Raw genomic sequence first — 18,709 nt, forward strand, 5'->3', positions numbered from 1 at the left:
CCTGAAGTTTTCTTTAAGGAGGTTTTTAATATTTATGAACGAAGTCTCTAGTGTCATTGCTTTGTAGCAGTAAAGCCAGTGGGAAATAATTTCAACTTCTATTATGTAAGCAAGATCAGGAACTAACAGCATCACCTATAACTACAGATAGATCAAATGTATGAAGTGTCATTAGTGGCAGATTTCTGTGGTATAAGAGGGATGTTCTTTTTTTTTGTAGTTCTTTCTCAAAATAATTGTTTTCCTTTTTTTTGAACTGGTTAAAGGGAAAAGTGGTTAAAGGGCTAATCATATTAGCAGGCCACATTAAAAATAATAAAAGCCTTGTTTGTTCCTTCATTTTCAAACACACAATCCTCTCCAAATCCCTAATCACTGCTGTGTTCTGTTGGATTTCTTTTCTTTTGATAATTAATTATCCCATGGCCTTCGTTTCACTGCGCGAGGTAATTATGCAGTGATTTTTCTTTGTTTGTTTGAATGTCTGTTTTCACAAACACAATTAAACGCTCGAGCTGCTCTCAGGTTTCAGATTGAGGGAGTGAAGATGATACAGAGCGCATACTAAATACATTTCCAATTCTGCCTCCTGCTGATAATCACGAATTTCACCAGGAATATAAAAACCAGGTTTGAGACATTTGCCCTCATGCTGTAGGTTTGGTGGAGGAACTTCCTTAGTTAGTTAGGAAATGATTAACATGGTATATGAAAATTATTCAGACCCCCCTTCACTTTTTCAATTTTGTTATGTCTGTTAAGTTTTGTAAATTTTTCTCTCATAAATCCACACTCAGTACCCCATAATGACAGTGAAACCAGAATTCTAAAAATGTCTGTACATTTCTAAAAAAAGCCAAACAAACTGAAATATCACATGTACATGTACAGTATTCAGACCCTTTGCAACAACACTTGAAATGTAGCTCATTTCAGTTCTTTATAATTGTTAAGATGTTTCTAAACCTTTACTGGAGCACCCCTGAGGAACAGCTTATTGATTGTACATTATTTGGAAAGGCACACACTTCTCTATAGAAGGCCTCACAGCTCACAATGCATATCATTGCAAAAACCAAGCCAAGAGGTCAAAGGAACTGCCTGCGGAGCTCAGATACAGGATGTTACAAGGCACAGATTAGGTGAATGCTACAAAAAGTTTTTGCTGCACTGAATATTCCCAAAAGCACAGTGGCCTCCATAATTGTATTCAAAGGGAATATGTGTGGCACAACCAGGACTCATCCTAGAGCTGGTCACCCAAGACAAACTGAGCAATCAGGTAAGAAAGACCCTAGTAAGAGAGCTGACCAAGAAGAGTGAGCTCTGTAGACCACACGTATCACCTGCCCAAAACCAGCCCAACAATGAAGCATAATGGTGGCAGTATTATGCTGTGGGGGTGTTTTTTTTTGAGCAGCAGGGTCGACAGTTTCCATTCAATCTGAACCAGCTTGAGAGGACTTGCAATGAAATATGGCAGAAAATCCCCTAATCAAGGTGTGCAAGGCTTGTTGTGTCATATCCAAGAAGACTTGAGGCTGTAGTGGCTGGCAAAGGTGCTTCAACTAAGTGTTGAGTAAAGGGGCTTCGGTACATGCGATATTTCTTTTTTATTTTTTTGAATTTACAGACATTTCTATAATTCTGCTTTTAATTTGTCATTTTGGGGTACTGAGTATAAATTAATGAGAACTAAATCAATTTGAATGCTTGAAGTATCAGGCTGCAACATAACAAAAGTAAAAAAAGTGAAGGGAGTCTGAATAATTTCTGAATACATTTTATATTAGTGTGCTCAGACACTTTTTAGGAGATGTCATTCAGGCAGTAGGGGTCCCAGAATTTTAATCGATTATTTTTCCCAACACTTGAGGAACACATTGTGTTAGATAAAACTATTCAATTATGAATATGTTGATCTAATGGAATTAAGCACCGCCATCACCCTTATTTTCCTACAACAGGTCGCCTTGAAAGCGTTTTATCAAATGACAGCAATGTCTCTGCCTTTTTTAAACGTGTATGCGATGCATGTCCTTTAGTCAGTTTACCTCCACTTGTTGCTTTGTATGTGATCTCACCTATAACAAGTCATTTTTTTTACTTTCCTTTGATGATAATATAGAAAATAATACACAGCTTGTCATGTTATCTTGTTAGCAAAAACTTCTCTTTTCTGAAGAGTTACAGCTTTAACTATGCCTGTTACAAAGCACTGATACAGAGACTCTTTCTATACATGTTAATTAATCATTACATATATATATATATATATATATTCAGCAAAAGTGTGGTCAAAAACCGTGCAGGCCACGTGCAAGCACCGTGAACTAGGGAAAGAGAACAAGAAATGGAAACAAGATACAAAAAGCATGAAACAAAAGAAACAAAATGACTTGGTAATTGCTGTGTTACTTTGCGAAGACATGACAGAAACTGAGGGGTGTATATACACACATGAATTAGACATGGAAGTATGAACAGCTGTGCCTAAAACAACACGTGAAGACTTCAACCAATCATGGGACAAGGATGAAGAAATTACATGAATGGAAAAACAACTTATGGGAAACAGACCAAAACAAAAGCACACGGTTACACCCTATACACGCTTCGTATTTCGTAGTGCACGTGTTTCGCCCTGCCGCGAAAGGCCCGAAATTATTATGCTTAAGAGAATTTGAGAGAGAGATTGATAGTGTTTTTTTTTCCCAAGGACATGATTTTACCATGATGTTCTTCTTTACATGTGTCAGAAAAGTACTGGGAATATTTCCCTTTTTTTTTAACAAAAAATGCCACTCATTCCTGCTGACATACTTGAACCTAAGAAACTTTACAGCCACCTGTCATGAACTCACGTGCATATGTGCTAGCCTACAGTTAAAAAGTCTAAAGGGAATAAATAAAACTTAACAATAATTATTATTTTTAGATGATAAATTGAGATTTTTAAAAAAATCTACCGTAATTTCCGGACTATAAAGCGCACCCATATATAAGCCGAATATTAAGCACTGAATTTTTACAAATATTTTTATTTTGAACATAAATAAACCGCACCTGTCTATCTATAAGTCTACACTGAAACTTATGTACTTTACACAGGCTTTAACGAAAGACACGTTACACACGGTGTAACGGGTGAAATATTTTGCGCTTCCTTTAGGAGCAGAGCGGTATTTTGGGAATAGCCTGGCACTGCAATTATCCGGTATTACTGCATGTGTGCAAGACTGAGGAATATGTCATTATTATTTTCTGATGCTCATTTCTAAGTTTCTTTGACTAACCCGTAACGCTGTTGCCAAGAAAAATAAAAAAGCACGAGTTTTGGAAACCTGTCTATGCGTATATGATTTCTGTTGCAACTGTAGTTAGCGAGCTCTCCCTTAAACATGACTCAACACGTTACAAGGCTCGTATCTAAACAGTAGCCGACCAAGAAAGTCATTGTTCACTGTCTTCCTCCTTCCTTTCACAACAATTTCTCTCGGGAGTTTATCTTTTGGCATCGTCGTGCGTTTAAGAAAAACTTTTTTTCTCCCGATGCCGTGCAGCTCAGAACACAGGTGAGGTACGTTTTTTCTTTCCGTTCGGAAATTTAATTGGTCTAATGTTATGGGGTTCAGTTTTTTGGCTTGAAGTTTGTGAAACCGGGAAAAACCCAAGAAAAATTCATAAATAAGCCGCTTTGTTGTTTAAGCCTCAAAACGTTTGAAAAAAGTAGCGGCTTATAGTCTGGAAAATACGGTAGATTGTTTTATAGAGAATTGTTGAAAAGCTATACAGTATGGATAAAAATTTGGCCTGTCAATCGATTCAAATATTTAATTGCAATTAATCTTATGATTGTCATGAGTGAACTCAAATAAATCGCAACTTATTCATACATTTTAATGTGTTATAAATATACTGTACCTTAAATTAATACTTTTTAAGTAATCAACATGGGCATGGACAAATATAAATGCTTTATGCAAATGTATGTTTATTATTAGTGAAACCAAACTCAACATAGAGCATGAAAACAAAGTATCCTTGTAAATGTTTTGAAGTAATTATGGTGTTTTAAATTACGTAAATCATCAGGACACCAAACTGAACTTTTACTATGTTTCTACACAGACGGTTTTTATTGCCGGATGTGTGCACCATAGCGGATTTTAGTGCTTCATTTAAGACTTGGTACGTCAGTAAAACAAATGTGTATTGATTAAAAAATATCTATATTAAATTTTTTTTAAGTAATGCGTTAATTTTGACAGCCCTAATAAAAAGTAAAAAAAATAAAAACAATTAAAAAATAAGTAACTGCAATAGATGATTTAATAATGAATAGTAAATCCTTACCAACATATGCATGTCGCTGTGTGTGTGCAGTTACTATAGAAACAATAATGTATTAGGGTAATTGCATTGGAATAACCGTTTGATTTGTTTTAAAATAAGGCTGTAAAATTGTTTAACAATATGAACAGCATTTCCATCACGTGTTATTGTCATCAAATGGTGATATAAATGAAAGCTGCTTGTACGTTAGCAAATTTATTTTTCCTCTGCAAGTGTCTTTAGGATCCACACCAAACAAACCATGCTCCAGTCTGCCGGGACGCAGCTAAAGCTAGATATCGTTACAATTGTGTTAATAGGTAAATGATTCTTTTTTGATTGTTCATTTAGTGTCAGCTTGATGATGAGGACAGCCAGAAGTGGATAAATCCTTAATTCCACTTTTGGGAATTGCAGTAATTATTTGTTATTCAGTCGAACTCGGCATCTGCGTAATTGTGTTTCCTTTTCAGAAATGTCCTTTTTGACATTGAATTGTTCTCGAAAATGTAGTCTCACACTAGTGGATTCATGTGCAAGTATTTTGTTTTGCCCCAGGATAATATTAAAATAAAAACAGGGCAGTTCCTGTGGAATCAAGATTTATTAGATGATTTCATACGCTTTCCAGCTGAAAACAAAAGAGCGATCTCACACTAAGGATGTCTGCAGGTTTACAGGTGACTTTACGGAACCCATTTTACATGTATATAATAATTTTAAAACTCGATATGTCGTAACCAATAAATATGTCAAAACAGAAATCATTTGGTCATATATTGTTATTTCCTGTAGTGCTTTTGAAGTCTCAATTCTGATTGGTCAGACTGTGTTGACTGATTTTTAATAACAGCATCTCAGTAGTGCAGGTTTATTTTCTAATAGGGTTTTGTTTCCATAGTATGTTTGCATTTGCAAGGAATTAAGTTTTGGTGATAGAAGCTTCCAGTTACACATTTTTAAAGTAAAATGGAAATAGAAATAATTTTTTTTATACATTTTTATTCTTAAAAATTATTGAAAGAAAAAAGACTAATAACATATGTGTTGTTGTTTATCAGAGAAATATGGAGAATTGTGTCTGTTAGGAGATATTTATTAAACATTGATAAAAGGAAGGAGTCTCTAGTGTGGGCACCTTCCAGGACAATCAGAAATTTCTCATGACTACATATGTTTTCTTTTATCATTATTAACTATTTTGAATGACAAATTAGTTTAATGGAAGATTCACAACATTATATGTAACTCTAAATTGTTAGAAGTGTTTCATTCTTATTCATTATTGAAAATAAACATTGTAATCATTGTAAATTTGCCATTGTATAAAAAGACTAATCATTTCAGGGCATAGTCTGATAGAAAAATAATCAATGTTGCTATAGCAACACCATCTGCACTTCATCGTACTCAGTTATTTAAAAGGAATGATTCACTCTTGTTGATTCACTCCGCTTTTGGGTGTGCGTTAGAACAGAAATGAGCATTGTCTAACTTGTCATTTCTCTTTTTTAGTCTGTCTCCGTCATTTTCTATTTTGTCTTCTCTTTTTTCTTTTAAGAGTTGTGTTTCTTTGTTCCATCTCTTTTCCCAGCGCTTCGTTTCACCGCCGTCTCCTCCTGAGACACTCGGGCACTGACAGGCGTATAAATGGAGTCGTTTGCTCAGCTCAATTAACCCACACTTGCAGGGTTCAGATGTTGCATTTTTATAATCTGGGTCAAATGGAGACACTGTGTTCTTCAGACACAACAGTAACACTCCAGAAATCTGCTGCACAAGTGGCTTTATTTATCTCCAATACTATGTTTTTTTGGTTTTATTTTCTTTAGTTATTTGCAGGTAATGGATAAATGCTGATAGATTTTCAGACAGATCTGACAATGATGATAATGATAATAATGATGATAATGATGACGGTGTTGTGTGTGTTTTCTTGTTCTGTCTCCCTGCAGATAAAGTTTGACAGTGACGGCGTGTGTGTTTGCTGTACACTCCAGCACCAGAGCTCCAGCTGCAACAATTTAGGAGAGACTCTCAAACTCAACCCACTGAGGGACTGCAATACCATACGCCTACGTCTGAAGGTGTGTGTGTGTGTGTGTGTGTGTGTGTGTGTGTGTGTGTGTGTGTGTGTGTGTGTGTGTGTGTGTGTGTGTGTGTGTGTGTATGAGACAGATGTTTTCCAATGTATGGCAACATGTAAGGAATTATTGAGCTCCATTATCTCTATTAACCACTCAGAATTTCATATGAAAGAGAGTTTTTAGAGCTCTGAGCCTGGAATGAGCGATTTGAAATAAACAACACAGACAGAGTAATCCACCATAGAGAATATCAGCTCAAAAAGGACTTTTAGACGAGTCCAGTTCAAGTCATGTGACTGAATATTTTATATCATATGCAGCTGAAGTAGATTCATGGTTATTATTTGACAAGGCCAAAATGTTTCGCTGTATAAAGCTAATCCGGTAAATGACTCAACAGCATCTGTAACAAAACAAAGCCTTTTCACTGCAGAGGGAAAAAAAGGATTAATTTAGTAGAAATAAAACACTTGGGGGTGTCGTGGGGGTGTGAAGAAGCAAGCTGTAAAAATCCTGAAGGTCCTTATTTTCTTATACCACAATAATTTGACAAGGAGGAGGGTGCCAACCATGATCTTGCATACCTCTCAGCAAATGTGCAGATCCCTCTATGTTTCTGCTGGGGTATTAAATATAACAATATTTTTCCATTTATTAAAAATCTTCGATTATTTGTAGCATCTATAGTATGCATATTGTGTATGAGCTGTTTCTATAAAAACAGTACAATTTTAGAACGAGTGCATTAGCATAAAAATTAGCGTTACTAAAACTACAATACAACCCCAATTCAATTTTTTATTTGATGCATGCAAAATGTCTCAAATTTAACAATGCTAACTGCATACTGCCTTTATTACACTAGTATGACTTTGTAGTAAAAGAGTCCAGGTGCTGAACTGGCCTGCCTGCAGTCTAGACCTAGTCTTTCAACATTTGAAAACATTTGGTGCATCATAAAACAAAAAATACAACAAAGGACACCCAGAACAGTTGAGCAATTTGAATCCTGTATCAGACACATATTGGACAATATTCATGTCCCAAAACTTGAGCAACTGGTCTTCTCAGTTCCCAGATGTATTACTGTAAATATATATTTTTGAAATTAGCAAATCATTGTGTTTTTACATAACACACAGTGTCCCAACTTTTTTTTTTAATTGGGACTGAACTATCTGAACCCCAAAAAAAATGTATAAACATAAAATGACATTTCATTATACACTATATGGGCAAAAATGTGCACCCGGAACCATCACAAGTACATATGGTACTAATCTAACTGCCGCTGCATAGATTGATGCACACAATTGTATAGGATGTCTTTGTATGTGTAACATTCCATTTTTCTTTCACCAGAACTAAAAGACCCAAACCTATTCCAGCATGCTAATGTTTCTGTGGATGAAAAGAGCCCAATGTAGATATGGTGTGTTAATAATAATGGATTGGAGGAACACAAGTGTCTCGTACAAAGCCCTGACCTCAACCCTACTAAACACTTTAGGGATGAACTAGAACTGAAGCCCCCTCACCTGATCTCAGTGCCTGACCTTGTAGCTAAATGAACACAAATCCCCACAGGAGCTTGAAATTCTTTTGGAAATTCTTCCCACAAGAGTGGACTGAAGAGATGAATCTGGAATGAGATGTTCAACAGGCACATATGAGTGTGATGGTGTGCACATACATGTGGTATAGTATACATAGAAGAGGCGCTTCATTCGGATGGAAACAGTGACTAAAGCAACATCTGCATTTAAACTGAAAAATCTTTCCTGCAACAGGAAAACGTGCAATGAAACAGTCCAGAATTCCAAGTAAGGAGTATCTACATTTCCTGAGATATTCTGATATATTTTATATATTCTATATAAAAGCGGTATCAGATCTTTGGGTGAAAAATGTCAAAAAATAAGGTTGGAAATGTTGCTTTCTGTGGTATGTTTGATCAGGTGACAAGCTTTTTTTTTCCCTTTAGTTTTTACCTGTCAGTGTTTGTCTACAGTGTCTGTAGAATAGATCATATGACCTCATAATAATAAAAACGAGTTGGATTTAATGTTAATGTCTCTGTGGGGCTCACAAAAATGGCACAGAAAAATTGGTATAATTATTTTTTTAAGTAAATTTTTTTTACTTTAACTAAAAAATGTAAGGATTGGCTTTAAATTTAATTATATATATATATTTGTTTTTGTTAATTTATTGAATAATTACCAGCTTAAATTAGCTTTTACATTTGTTTTTGTTTTTTTTTGCACAAAACATACATTAAAATAGTAAATATTAATTTTTTTTTTTTTTTTGAATTTGCTGAAATTTTTTTTAAAATGATGGCAGGAAGAAAGGCAGTGTAAGAAAGCACTCTGTACTAGTTTCTTAAGTTTTGCATCAACACCTTTATGTTTCATTAAGTTTAAGAGAGAAAAATAACTGGCAAAGTTTTTAAGTATAAAATGTAAAATAAAAATTATTATTCACACTAACAAATTGCCATGGTGTAGGATTAAGTTCAAGTAAGTTTATACAGTATATCATCTTGAGAGAAGTTTTCTGCATTAATAAAACCCTTTATATTATATATATATATTTAGGTCTGAAAAAAAAAAACAGCTAACATAAAACACAGCAGTAGAGTTTAAATCGTATATATGTATATAATGTATATTTCTGTAAAGATTGCTAATAAATCTGCATTGTGTGAAAAATAAACAATGGTGAATGACTAACAGAAGTGAGTGCGGGAATAGGATTAACTGGCCATCCGCAACCTTCAATATATTACATGTACTGTACATTTAGCAATGGGGCACCACTGGATAATGGAGGTCTTTAAAAGCTGATTGAAGTCTAGGGTTAAACTGAGCTGTTCAAACATCAAGTGTAAGTTTGTTTCACCAATAAGGTGCCAGAGCAGAGAAGTGTCTTGAAGTATGCCTTCCTTATACCATAAGAGATGGTGGGACCAGTCAAGCAGTAGTTGAGGATTGAGTGGTATAAGATATGTGCTGTGATGTAAAGGGGTGCTGGTCCATTTTTGGCTTTAGAGGCAAGCATCAGTGGTTTAAATCTGATTCAGAAGCTACAGGAAGCCAATGGAGGAGTGTAGCAGTCTTTAAAAGCTCAGTTACCAAGGGTAAGTTGCAATATTTTAGTCTTGAGATGACGAAGGCCTGAAAAGGTACCTGACCTGTGTGGACAGAATGAATGAATTTTGTAAAGGTGAAATTGTTAAAAGAAAAAAGCAGTTGGTTGTTCATGGGTTGCCCTAAGGTGGTGTGCAGTGACTGAAGGTGAGATCAGAGAGTTGTCTATAGAGTTAAGAGAGTTGTCAATAGAGGATAAAAATGATGTGGCATTGCTCTTTTAATAATAAAGATTTGTTCACATTGACATACTGCTGCAGGGTCACAGGAATAAAACGCTCTGAAAATAACAAACCAGTAACTCTGCAACATCACATCACTTTGAACGTTGTTAATTTATTTTCCTTTAACAGCATTTCCCTGTACAACTCCCTTAGTGTGTTCTCACAGTTATTACAATAATCGTGATGCTTGAAAACCGTCATGTATCTGGTTTACACACAGCTAGCTAAACGCTCCCACATGAATATTTCTCATTATATTTTTTCCACCTTTGGCCATATGGCAGGAGTACATGAGGAATTATCGAGGAGTGATTTTCCCCGTCACAGCAAAACGACCTCACGTGGTCCCCTCAGGGTGGATCAGAGGTGAACCCGAGGGCACACACACACTCTGTTAGTGTTTTCCACAGCGCTAGTGCAGACCAACACAGCTTCTTTACATCAGTATGCAAAAGCAGACGTCTCTGAGGAAAAGTGCACGCCAAGACAAACGCACGTCTGTGAGACAGATGTCTGCTCTCACTATTACAATCACACAGCAAGGAGGAGCCCTCTCACAGGAGTACACCTTCAACACACTGCAATACGTGCTATGTAGCTTGTGATAGAGAAAGCACAAAGGAATTATGGGAAATGGCAGTGGGAATATAGAGAGTGTTCCTCTGTTGGTTTTATAATAATGCATGTAGCATGTTCCCTCAGGCTGAAATAAATACACTTGACCCAGAAGCACATAAAAAAATATTTTGCTTTTTTTTTTTTTTTTTTTTTTTTTTTTTTTTTTTTGTAGAACGCAACCAACAGGCATTTCCATAGTTATTGCCACCTTTCAGAACAGCAGACAAAAATTCTTGTATATTATAAAACATAAAATATAATACATGATTAAACAAGTAGAGAAACTATCTGTGTTCAAATAACTTAAAAAATGTCATTCTTAATCATTAAAAAAATAATATTTTTGAATGTGTGATGAAATGATTATCAAAAGAATATGTCTGTAAACATACTCAAATTGTCATAAAAATAAATGGACTGCATATAAAATCCAATATATTTTTTAAATAATTTATTTTTAAAGCTGTTTTTTTTTTTGTCGAAACAAGAAACTGTTTAAGAGTATTAAAGAATTGTTTAAAAGTATACACATTATTTTGTTTAATAACAACAACAGTAATTTCTGTCAAGCTTTAAAACCTTTGCATTTGCTTTAATATCTTATTTATCTTGTGTAAATCATACATTAAAAGAATTACTACTACTACCACTACCACTACTACCACTACTACTACTACTACTACTACTACTACTACTACTACTACTACTTAAATGGAATTCATTTAGGGTCTTCAAAATGTTTTTATTTTAAAATCCAAAAATATTATTTAAAGATTTTTTATTTTTTTTTATTGAATTTAGGATCCAGCACGTATAAACAAAATAAACCTTTTTACAAATAAAATATGTAAAACTCTTTAAAAGAACAAAAAAAAAAGGCTTGAGAGGTCTGAAACAATAAAGCAAACCCTTACCTTTAAAATTTCGAATGTTATGGTGCTAATAAAATTTTTCTGAACAATAAAGTTAAAATGATCTAATCAAGATTTAGCAATGCTGATTTTAGTCATTTTCATAAAAATAATAATAATAAAAAATAATAAATAATTCAAGCATATCAATTGTCACATTTTTTGTATTGTTATTATTTTATTTTCAAAACATTAAAAATCTTTTTATTTTGCTGATCATTCTGTTTACATTTACATTAGCGGCATTTAGCAGACGCCCTTATCTAGAGCTACGTACAAAAGTGCTCTAGCAATTAATAAATCTACACTGGTATACATTTATATAAATATAAATATAACTCTTAAATACAGTAGAGTACAGAATACAGTGCTTTGCAGAAACAAAAAAAAACAAAATTTTTTAAATTTATTCAAAAACTCTTTTTAATACTGCTTTCATAAAACTACACAGTAAACTTTTAGTTGAAACTGTGATATCACACACTGCTCACACACTCATTTTGCAGTATTGTCTTTAACGATGTCATTATTTCAGTGAAATATTTGACATCCTTGTACAGTATTTACTGTTTTAATATCACTGGCATCTGTTTTTACGTGTCAGTAATGCCTAAAGAGTGTGAAGAGTAATAAACACACTCCACCTCACACACACGCACACAAATCAGGGATTTCTCTGTTTTCCTGACTGGATTAGTTTTTAAATTTGACATTTAAAAAGCACATGGTCTGGAAATTACACACTGCTCAAAAGAGTGCTGGGCTTATTGGAAACGTCTTGCTGTTTTCCACTGCTGCTTTTTTATGCAACATAATAAGATGCAGATGAGATCGTTAGTTATTTAGCAGTAATTAGTGCTTGCTGTATCACTTTGACTTCACTGAGTCTGAATGCTTTCTGCCATGTCGGCTCACTTTGGACTCGGAGTGTGTCTGGTGCTGTATGAGGTTTTATCATTGGGTGGTTACCATATATTTTATATTACTATATTTATAATAACACAGTTATGAGTTTGTCTGTGAGCTTTTTGCTAAAGATTATAGAAAAGATTCTTTAGAAATGTACACTGTATAATCTATATTATGTTTTAATTTAATTTAATTTAAATTTTAATTAAAAAGAAAAAAAAAAAAAGGAAAAAGGACAAGCTGAAAGCTTCTGTCACCGAAACAAATTACAATACAATACACGATAATAATGATTCTGAGCCACAAGGGTGTTAGAAAAGTCAGGTAGTGATGGAGGGTGAGGAGGCCTGGGGTGCATTCAGTGTGCTAATTCATCCTAAAAGTGTTCAATTGGGTTGAGGTCAGAGCTTTGTAGCAGGCCATTTAAGATCTTCTAATCCAAACCATATACTGTATATTATATCTTCATTAAACTGTCCTTGTGGACAGGGGCATTGCCATGTTTGAACAGGTTTGAGTCTCTTAGTTTGAAGGGAAAGTTTATTGCTACCACATCTAAAGACTCATATACAATTGTGTGCCTCAAACTAGTTTGGGAAAAAACGCATATAGCTGGAAAAGACAAGTGTCCCTATAGTTTGGTCCATATGATGTATATTGTATATTTAAGCAATAATGCACAAGGATAAATAATACATCTATCTATCTATCTATCTATCTATCTATCTATCTATCTATCTATCTATCTATCTATCTATCTATCTATCTATCTATCTATCTATCTATCTATCTACTGCCTTATCACATGACAGTATCATGGATTCATAGGAGCTTTAAAATAGCATCGAAATGATACTAAAATATCTTCTATTTCTTTTTAGAAAAGCCATGTTATATACTTTAGAGGAGCAAAACAAATACTATTACCTTTTCAGATCGTTTACAAAGACATTGAAATGAGGATCTGATTAACAGCTGTCATTTACTGAGTTAGTGAGATTGCTAGCTCTGTTGCAAGTCGCATTTAGAGTGCATTTAGTGGCAGCTTGTTGGATAGAGAGGCGATGGAACCCAGTTTATGCCAGCAGTGACAGTTTTGCCTCTTGTTTGACCTCACAAGTTTGGGCTCTATCACACACACACACACACACACACACACACACACACGCACACACACACACACACACACACACACACACACACACACACACACACACACACACACACACACACACACAAACACACACACATGCTAGCTTCACACATGCCTGGGTCCTAGCCCAATCACGTAATCTGCTCTGTACAGCAGCAGCCTGTGACCAGAGATGCCACTGATCTGATACTCAGTTGAAACTAAAAAAACCAAACAGAAAAAAAAAACCCAGATGGCCCGGATCTCAGATAAAGCATATCGGATATCAAATCCCATAACAAATGCCAAATATCCTAATTGGATTAGGAAAAGAAATGTATTTTATTGGAAAACAACTAATGTTTGTTGCTCCAGAGTGGATATGGAAAGAAATATACAATATAAAAAAAACAACCCAGAAAAAATATATTTTAAAAAAGGATTTAAAAATTAGTGAAAACAGGGTCACGACTACATTACCCAACAACCACTGCATTTCTTAATTTTTCTCACACACCTATTTCTCGCCACATTGATTAGCACTTGTGTATATACTGGAGCTTCACTCTTCACAAATTTCAATTTGTCATGTTTGTTTTCTCATGTCCTTGTTCATGCTCAGGTTAGATTTTTTTTTGGTTCTTTGTTCATTTAAAATTATTTATTAATATCAATAAATAAATATTTTTTTTAATCCACTTTGTACTGCCTACTTAAACAACTAGCAACAGGAATCAAAAAAAATTTTTATAATGCTAGTTAGCTGCATTAATAACGATGGCACATCATTGACAAAATTGTGCAGGTACTTAAATTTCTTTTGCAAATATTAATTTTTTTTAAATATTATTGAATGATGTTAACAAAAACCACCCCCACACACAAAATTGTTATTTGTCATTAAAAGTTAGCTTTTTTCAAAAAATTTTCTTGGATATTAAGCCATAAAAAGTCACATTGAAGCAGTTCTGGTTGCACCCTGCAGCCTGAGACTTCACTAACACACTTCGGTTCTTTTTTGCCCTTTAATTTGTCAGCCCATGGATTTATATCAAATGAAGAAAATCCTTTGTGAAAGGCAATAGGGTGTAGAGTTGGTTCCTTCTGACCTCTATATCCGCTGCAAATAAACTGATAGCCTGTCCTCCACCTCTGTTTTATATGTCCACTTAGGTCTAACGCAGCAGCTCAAAGTGCAAGAGCTGGAATAAAACGCATCCCTGCTGTGAATTCAAAGGCTCTTGTTGTTGTGACAGGAATAAAGCAGTGATATGTAGTGTTATGTCACAATATTTTGTGTACTTTACAGGAAGTGAGGTGACGTTAAGTCGCTCTAATGGCTGTTGTTGGAGATTGCATGACTCAGAGACAGCACGCACATCACAGCCTGGTCTTTTTAAGATCTGTATGCCCTTGTTAAGTGATTTTATCTTTTTTAAGTGCCATGTCTTTGTCATACAGCATCAGGGGGATTGCTAGTTATTTATTTTCTTGCAGTAAACGTATCTCTGGAGACCTTAAGCTTATGTATAATACCAGAAAATGTTCCTTTTAGCTGATTGCGAGAATGAGCCAAGCAATAAACAGCGAAATGATGTGCACATACAGTAAATTATACAGTACACCAAATTGTGTAGATACACAGAGTAGAGTAGACTTTTAATAAGCCCATCATATTTACATTTTAACACCTTAAAAGCAAATGGTTTAACAGTGTTTTGAGGCACAATTATAATTACCGTATTTTTCGAACTATAAGCCGCTACTTTTTTCCCACGCTTTGAACCCCGCGGCTTAAACAACGAAGCGGCGAATTCATGGACTTTTCGGGGTTTTTCCCGGGTTTCACAAACTTCAAGCCAAAAAACTGAGCCCCATAACATTAGACCAATGAAATAGAGAAACGGGTTCAGGTGAACCAATGAAACTCTTTATATTAAATCAGATGCGGTCCCACTGAATCAGACTGCACCACATCATTAATATGGATGAGGTTCCTCTGACGTTTGACCTGCTGCTCACTCACTAACTCCAGTTGCAACAGAAATCATATAAGTACAGACAGGTTTCCAAAACTCGTGCTTTTTTATTTTACTTGGCAACAGCGTTACGGGTTAGTCAAAGAAACTTAGAAATGAGCATCAGAAAATAATAAGGACATATTCCTCGGGCTTGCACACATACAGAAAAATGCGTCGGCAGGCTATTCCCAAAATGCCGCTCTGCTCTTAAAGGAGCCACAACATATTTCACTCGTTACACCGTGTAACAGACACTGTCTTTCGTTAAAGCCTGTGTAAAGTTCATTAGTTTCAGTGTAGACATGGCTTATTTATGTTCAAAATAAAAATCTTTGTCAAATTCAGTGGGTGCGGCTTATATATGGGTGCGCTTAATAGTCCGGAAATTACGGTAGGTAACAACCTGTGTGTGATGTTTACAAAACTGCCTTGTAAAAAGGAATAAAAGACAATGTGCTGTTACTGGACAGTAATCAATATTAGGGTGAACAAGGGTTCTGGTGACCACCCTGAAGCTGATCGTTTCCTTTTAACAGCATGCAAAAAAAAGTAATTTATTCCTTTTATACCAAAACAAATGACTAATGATTATCTTTTTTGTATTACTTTTTTTTATTACTTTTAAAGTTGTGGAAGTTTATAGCTTCTATGAGCAACAACACTTTTTTTTTCCCGAATCAGAAACATAAAATTACAGCACTCACACTGGAGGCACCTTCCATTTCCAGATAACTTTGACATATCAGTGCTTTTACTTCTTTCTTTTTCTTTAATTAGTATAAATGTGTTTTGCAGAGGCACTACTGTCAAAGTTGCTGCTATTTTATTTGAAAAATCAGAAGCACTGTGGCAGAAATATCCAAAATATAGTATAATATTAACTGATTACTCAGCTACATTTTTTATTTTTATTTTTTATTTTATTGCGCTGCAGGGTAAGCTTCTGGTCAGATTTCTAGTTTAACACCACTTCTTAAAAAGTAACAAACAATCATGCTAGTCATCTAATATTTAGAAAAGGAAAGTAGTAACTTAGTGGTTAAGGCTCTGGGTTACTAATCAGAAGGTTGGTAGGTCAAGCGGCAGCACTGCCAAGCTGCCACTGTGGGCTCTTGAGTCTACTCCAGGAGCGCTGTAGCATCGCTGACTCGGCGCTCTTCCCCAGCTTCGTAACAAGCTGGATATGCAAAGAGAGAATTTCATTCATTCATTCATTCATTTTCTCCCGTTTATCCGTAATTCGGGTCGCGGGGGCAGCAGTCTAAGCAGGCCCCCGCCTTCGACTGCTGCCCAATCCTCACAGCACCGTCCCTTACGGTCCTTCCTGCAGGTGGTGAGCCCACGGGAAGGCGGCCCCACGTCACTCCGACGTCACGGTCACGGTATTTCTTGATATTTCCCTCGTAAGGGACCCTGAGAGAGAATTTCATTTTATTGAAATGTATATGATTTTAAAAATTCTTATTTAACACAATTTGGACATCTAGCTAACTTTGGAGTTAAGAGAACAATGTTAGCAGTAACTTGGGCAAAAACCCTGATTTGTAGTTTCTTTATTTTGACAAATACCTTAACATTGTATTGTTCTTTCTTTCTTTCTTTCTTTCTTTCTTTCTTTCTTTCTTTCTTTCTTTCTTTCTTTCTTTCTTTCTTTCTTTCTTTCTTTCTTTCTTTCTTTCTTTCTGTCCATCTGTCTCTCTCTCTGCAGGAGTTGTTGTTTAGTGTATGTGCATTAAATGTCATCTCCACCATCGTGTGTGCTCTAGCCACAGCCATGTGCTGCATGCAGATGGTCTCTACTGATATACTGCAGATGGTAAGTGTGTGTGTGTGTGTGTGTGTGTGTGTGTGTGTGTGTGTGTGTGTGTGTGTGTGTGTGTGTGTGTGTGTGTGTGTGTGTGTGAGTGTGCACGTCACAATCCTGCCCTTAAGCCTGTCCAATTGTATCATGAAGAATTGATGGGGGCAGTTAAGAGGGATAAAATTTGCCAGCTGTAATAAATTTGAGTTGAAAAAACACAGAGCCATTAGTATGAATAATATCCAAGAGCATGTAATTTACAACAAGCACATATTCATGCATTCAGAGCAATCCCACATGGCACTGCGCATTCGCGAATTTATTCTATTGATTTGCTAACACAATTTCTATTGTGACCAAAAGAGGAATAATCAACAGGGAAGCGAATACTGACTGTTTTCTCAAATCATTGTTATGTTCCACTATATCATTCTGCAAAAAACATAGATGGTTGCTGGATTGAAATTAAGAATGGACTAGGGAGCGGGGCTACATTTCACTTCTTAATAAAATGTTGTTTTTAGTTTTGAATTGTTTTGTTTTTTTTATCCAAAAATAAACATTGGAACAAATTCGATATTAACCTGTTTCTAGCCATGCACACTAACTCGAAGAATACCCAATTAATAAACATAAAGTAAGATAATTTAATATTTATAAATGTATAACCTTATTGAGCCTATAAAAGAACAAAACTTGAATGCTAAATGGTGTGTACAAATATATACAGTACAGTGTATAAATAAAATAAAAAAGCAAATAAACAACACAGTAGTTACACTTTCAAACAAATTACACTAGTATATATTGCACAGTTTAAAATAGTGTTAATGCACAGTTGTTATTGCACAAAGATTTCAGGTATTGTTATTGTACAGTCTAATAGCAGCAGGGAGAAAAGATCTTCAGTATAGCTCCTTCAGACACTTATAATGTAACAGTGTGTCACTTAATGAGTTGCACAGAGATGCAACTGTTTTATACAGAGGGTAAGTCGTTCTCCAGCAATGATGATAGCTTAGCTCCCATCCTCCTGTCTCCCCCCTCCTGTATAGTGTCCAGGGGAATCCCCAGGACTGAGCTGGCCTTTCTGATCAGCTTCTCCAGTCTCTTCCTGTCTGCAGTAGAGATGCTGCTGCACCAGCAGACCACTCCATAGCAGAAGCTGAAGATACCACAGAGTCAAAAATGGTCTAGTGCTCCCTGCACTCCATAAGACCTTAGTCTCCTCAGCAGAAAGAGCCTGCTTTTGCCTTTATTATAAATTGCTCCGGTGTTGTCTGTACAGTCCAGTTTGCTGTTCAGATGAACACCGAGGTATTTGTAAGAGTTCAAATCTTAATGTCCTTTCCTGGAATATTGACTGGTGAAAGTGAAGTGTGTTAGTGCCTGTAAAAATTCACCACCAGTTCTTTGGTCTTCCCCGCATTTATCTGGAGGCAGCTCTGTTGGCACCAGTCTACAAAGTTCAGGATCAGTCCTGTACTGTACTCCCTGTCTTTATCATCCTTAATCAGGC

General features: G+C 35.5%; 1 protein-coding gene across 2 annotated transcripts in view; it reads left to right on the forward strand.

Annotated features, from left to right (window-relative positions):
* fam189a1 (family with sequence similarity 189 member A1) overlaps positions 1-18,709 on the forward strand; it is a 152,417-nt gene that overhangs the window by 114,695 nt on the left and 19,013 nt on the right. For both annotated transcript variants that reach the window (XM_083550873.1, XM_083550872.1), the window contains exons 4-5: positions 6,291-6,422; positions 17,098-17,205. In XM_083550873.1, coding sequence (XP_083406999.1) covers positions 6,291-6,422; positions 17,098-17,205 — 240 coding nt within the window. The remainder of the gene's footprint in view (positions 1-6,290; positions 6,423-17,097; positions 17,206-18,709) is intronic.

This window comes from Silurus aristotelis (genome assembly GCF_946808225.1).
Source record: "Silurus aristotelis genome assembly, chromosome: 9".
In the NCBI taxonomy this organism is placed as follows: Eukaryota; Metazoa; Chordata; class Actinopteri; order Siluriformes; family Siluridae; genus Silurus; species Silurus aristotelis.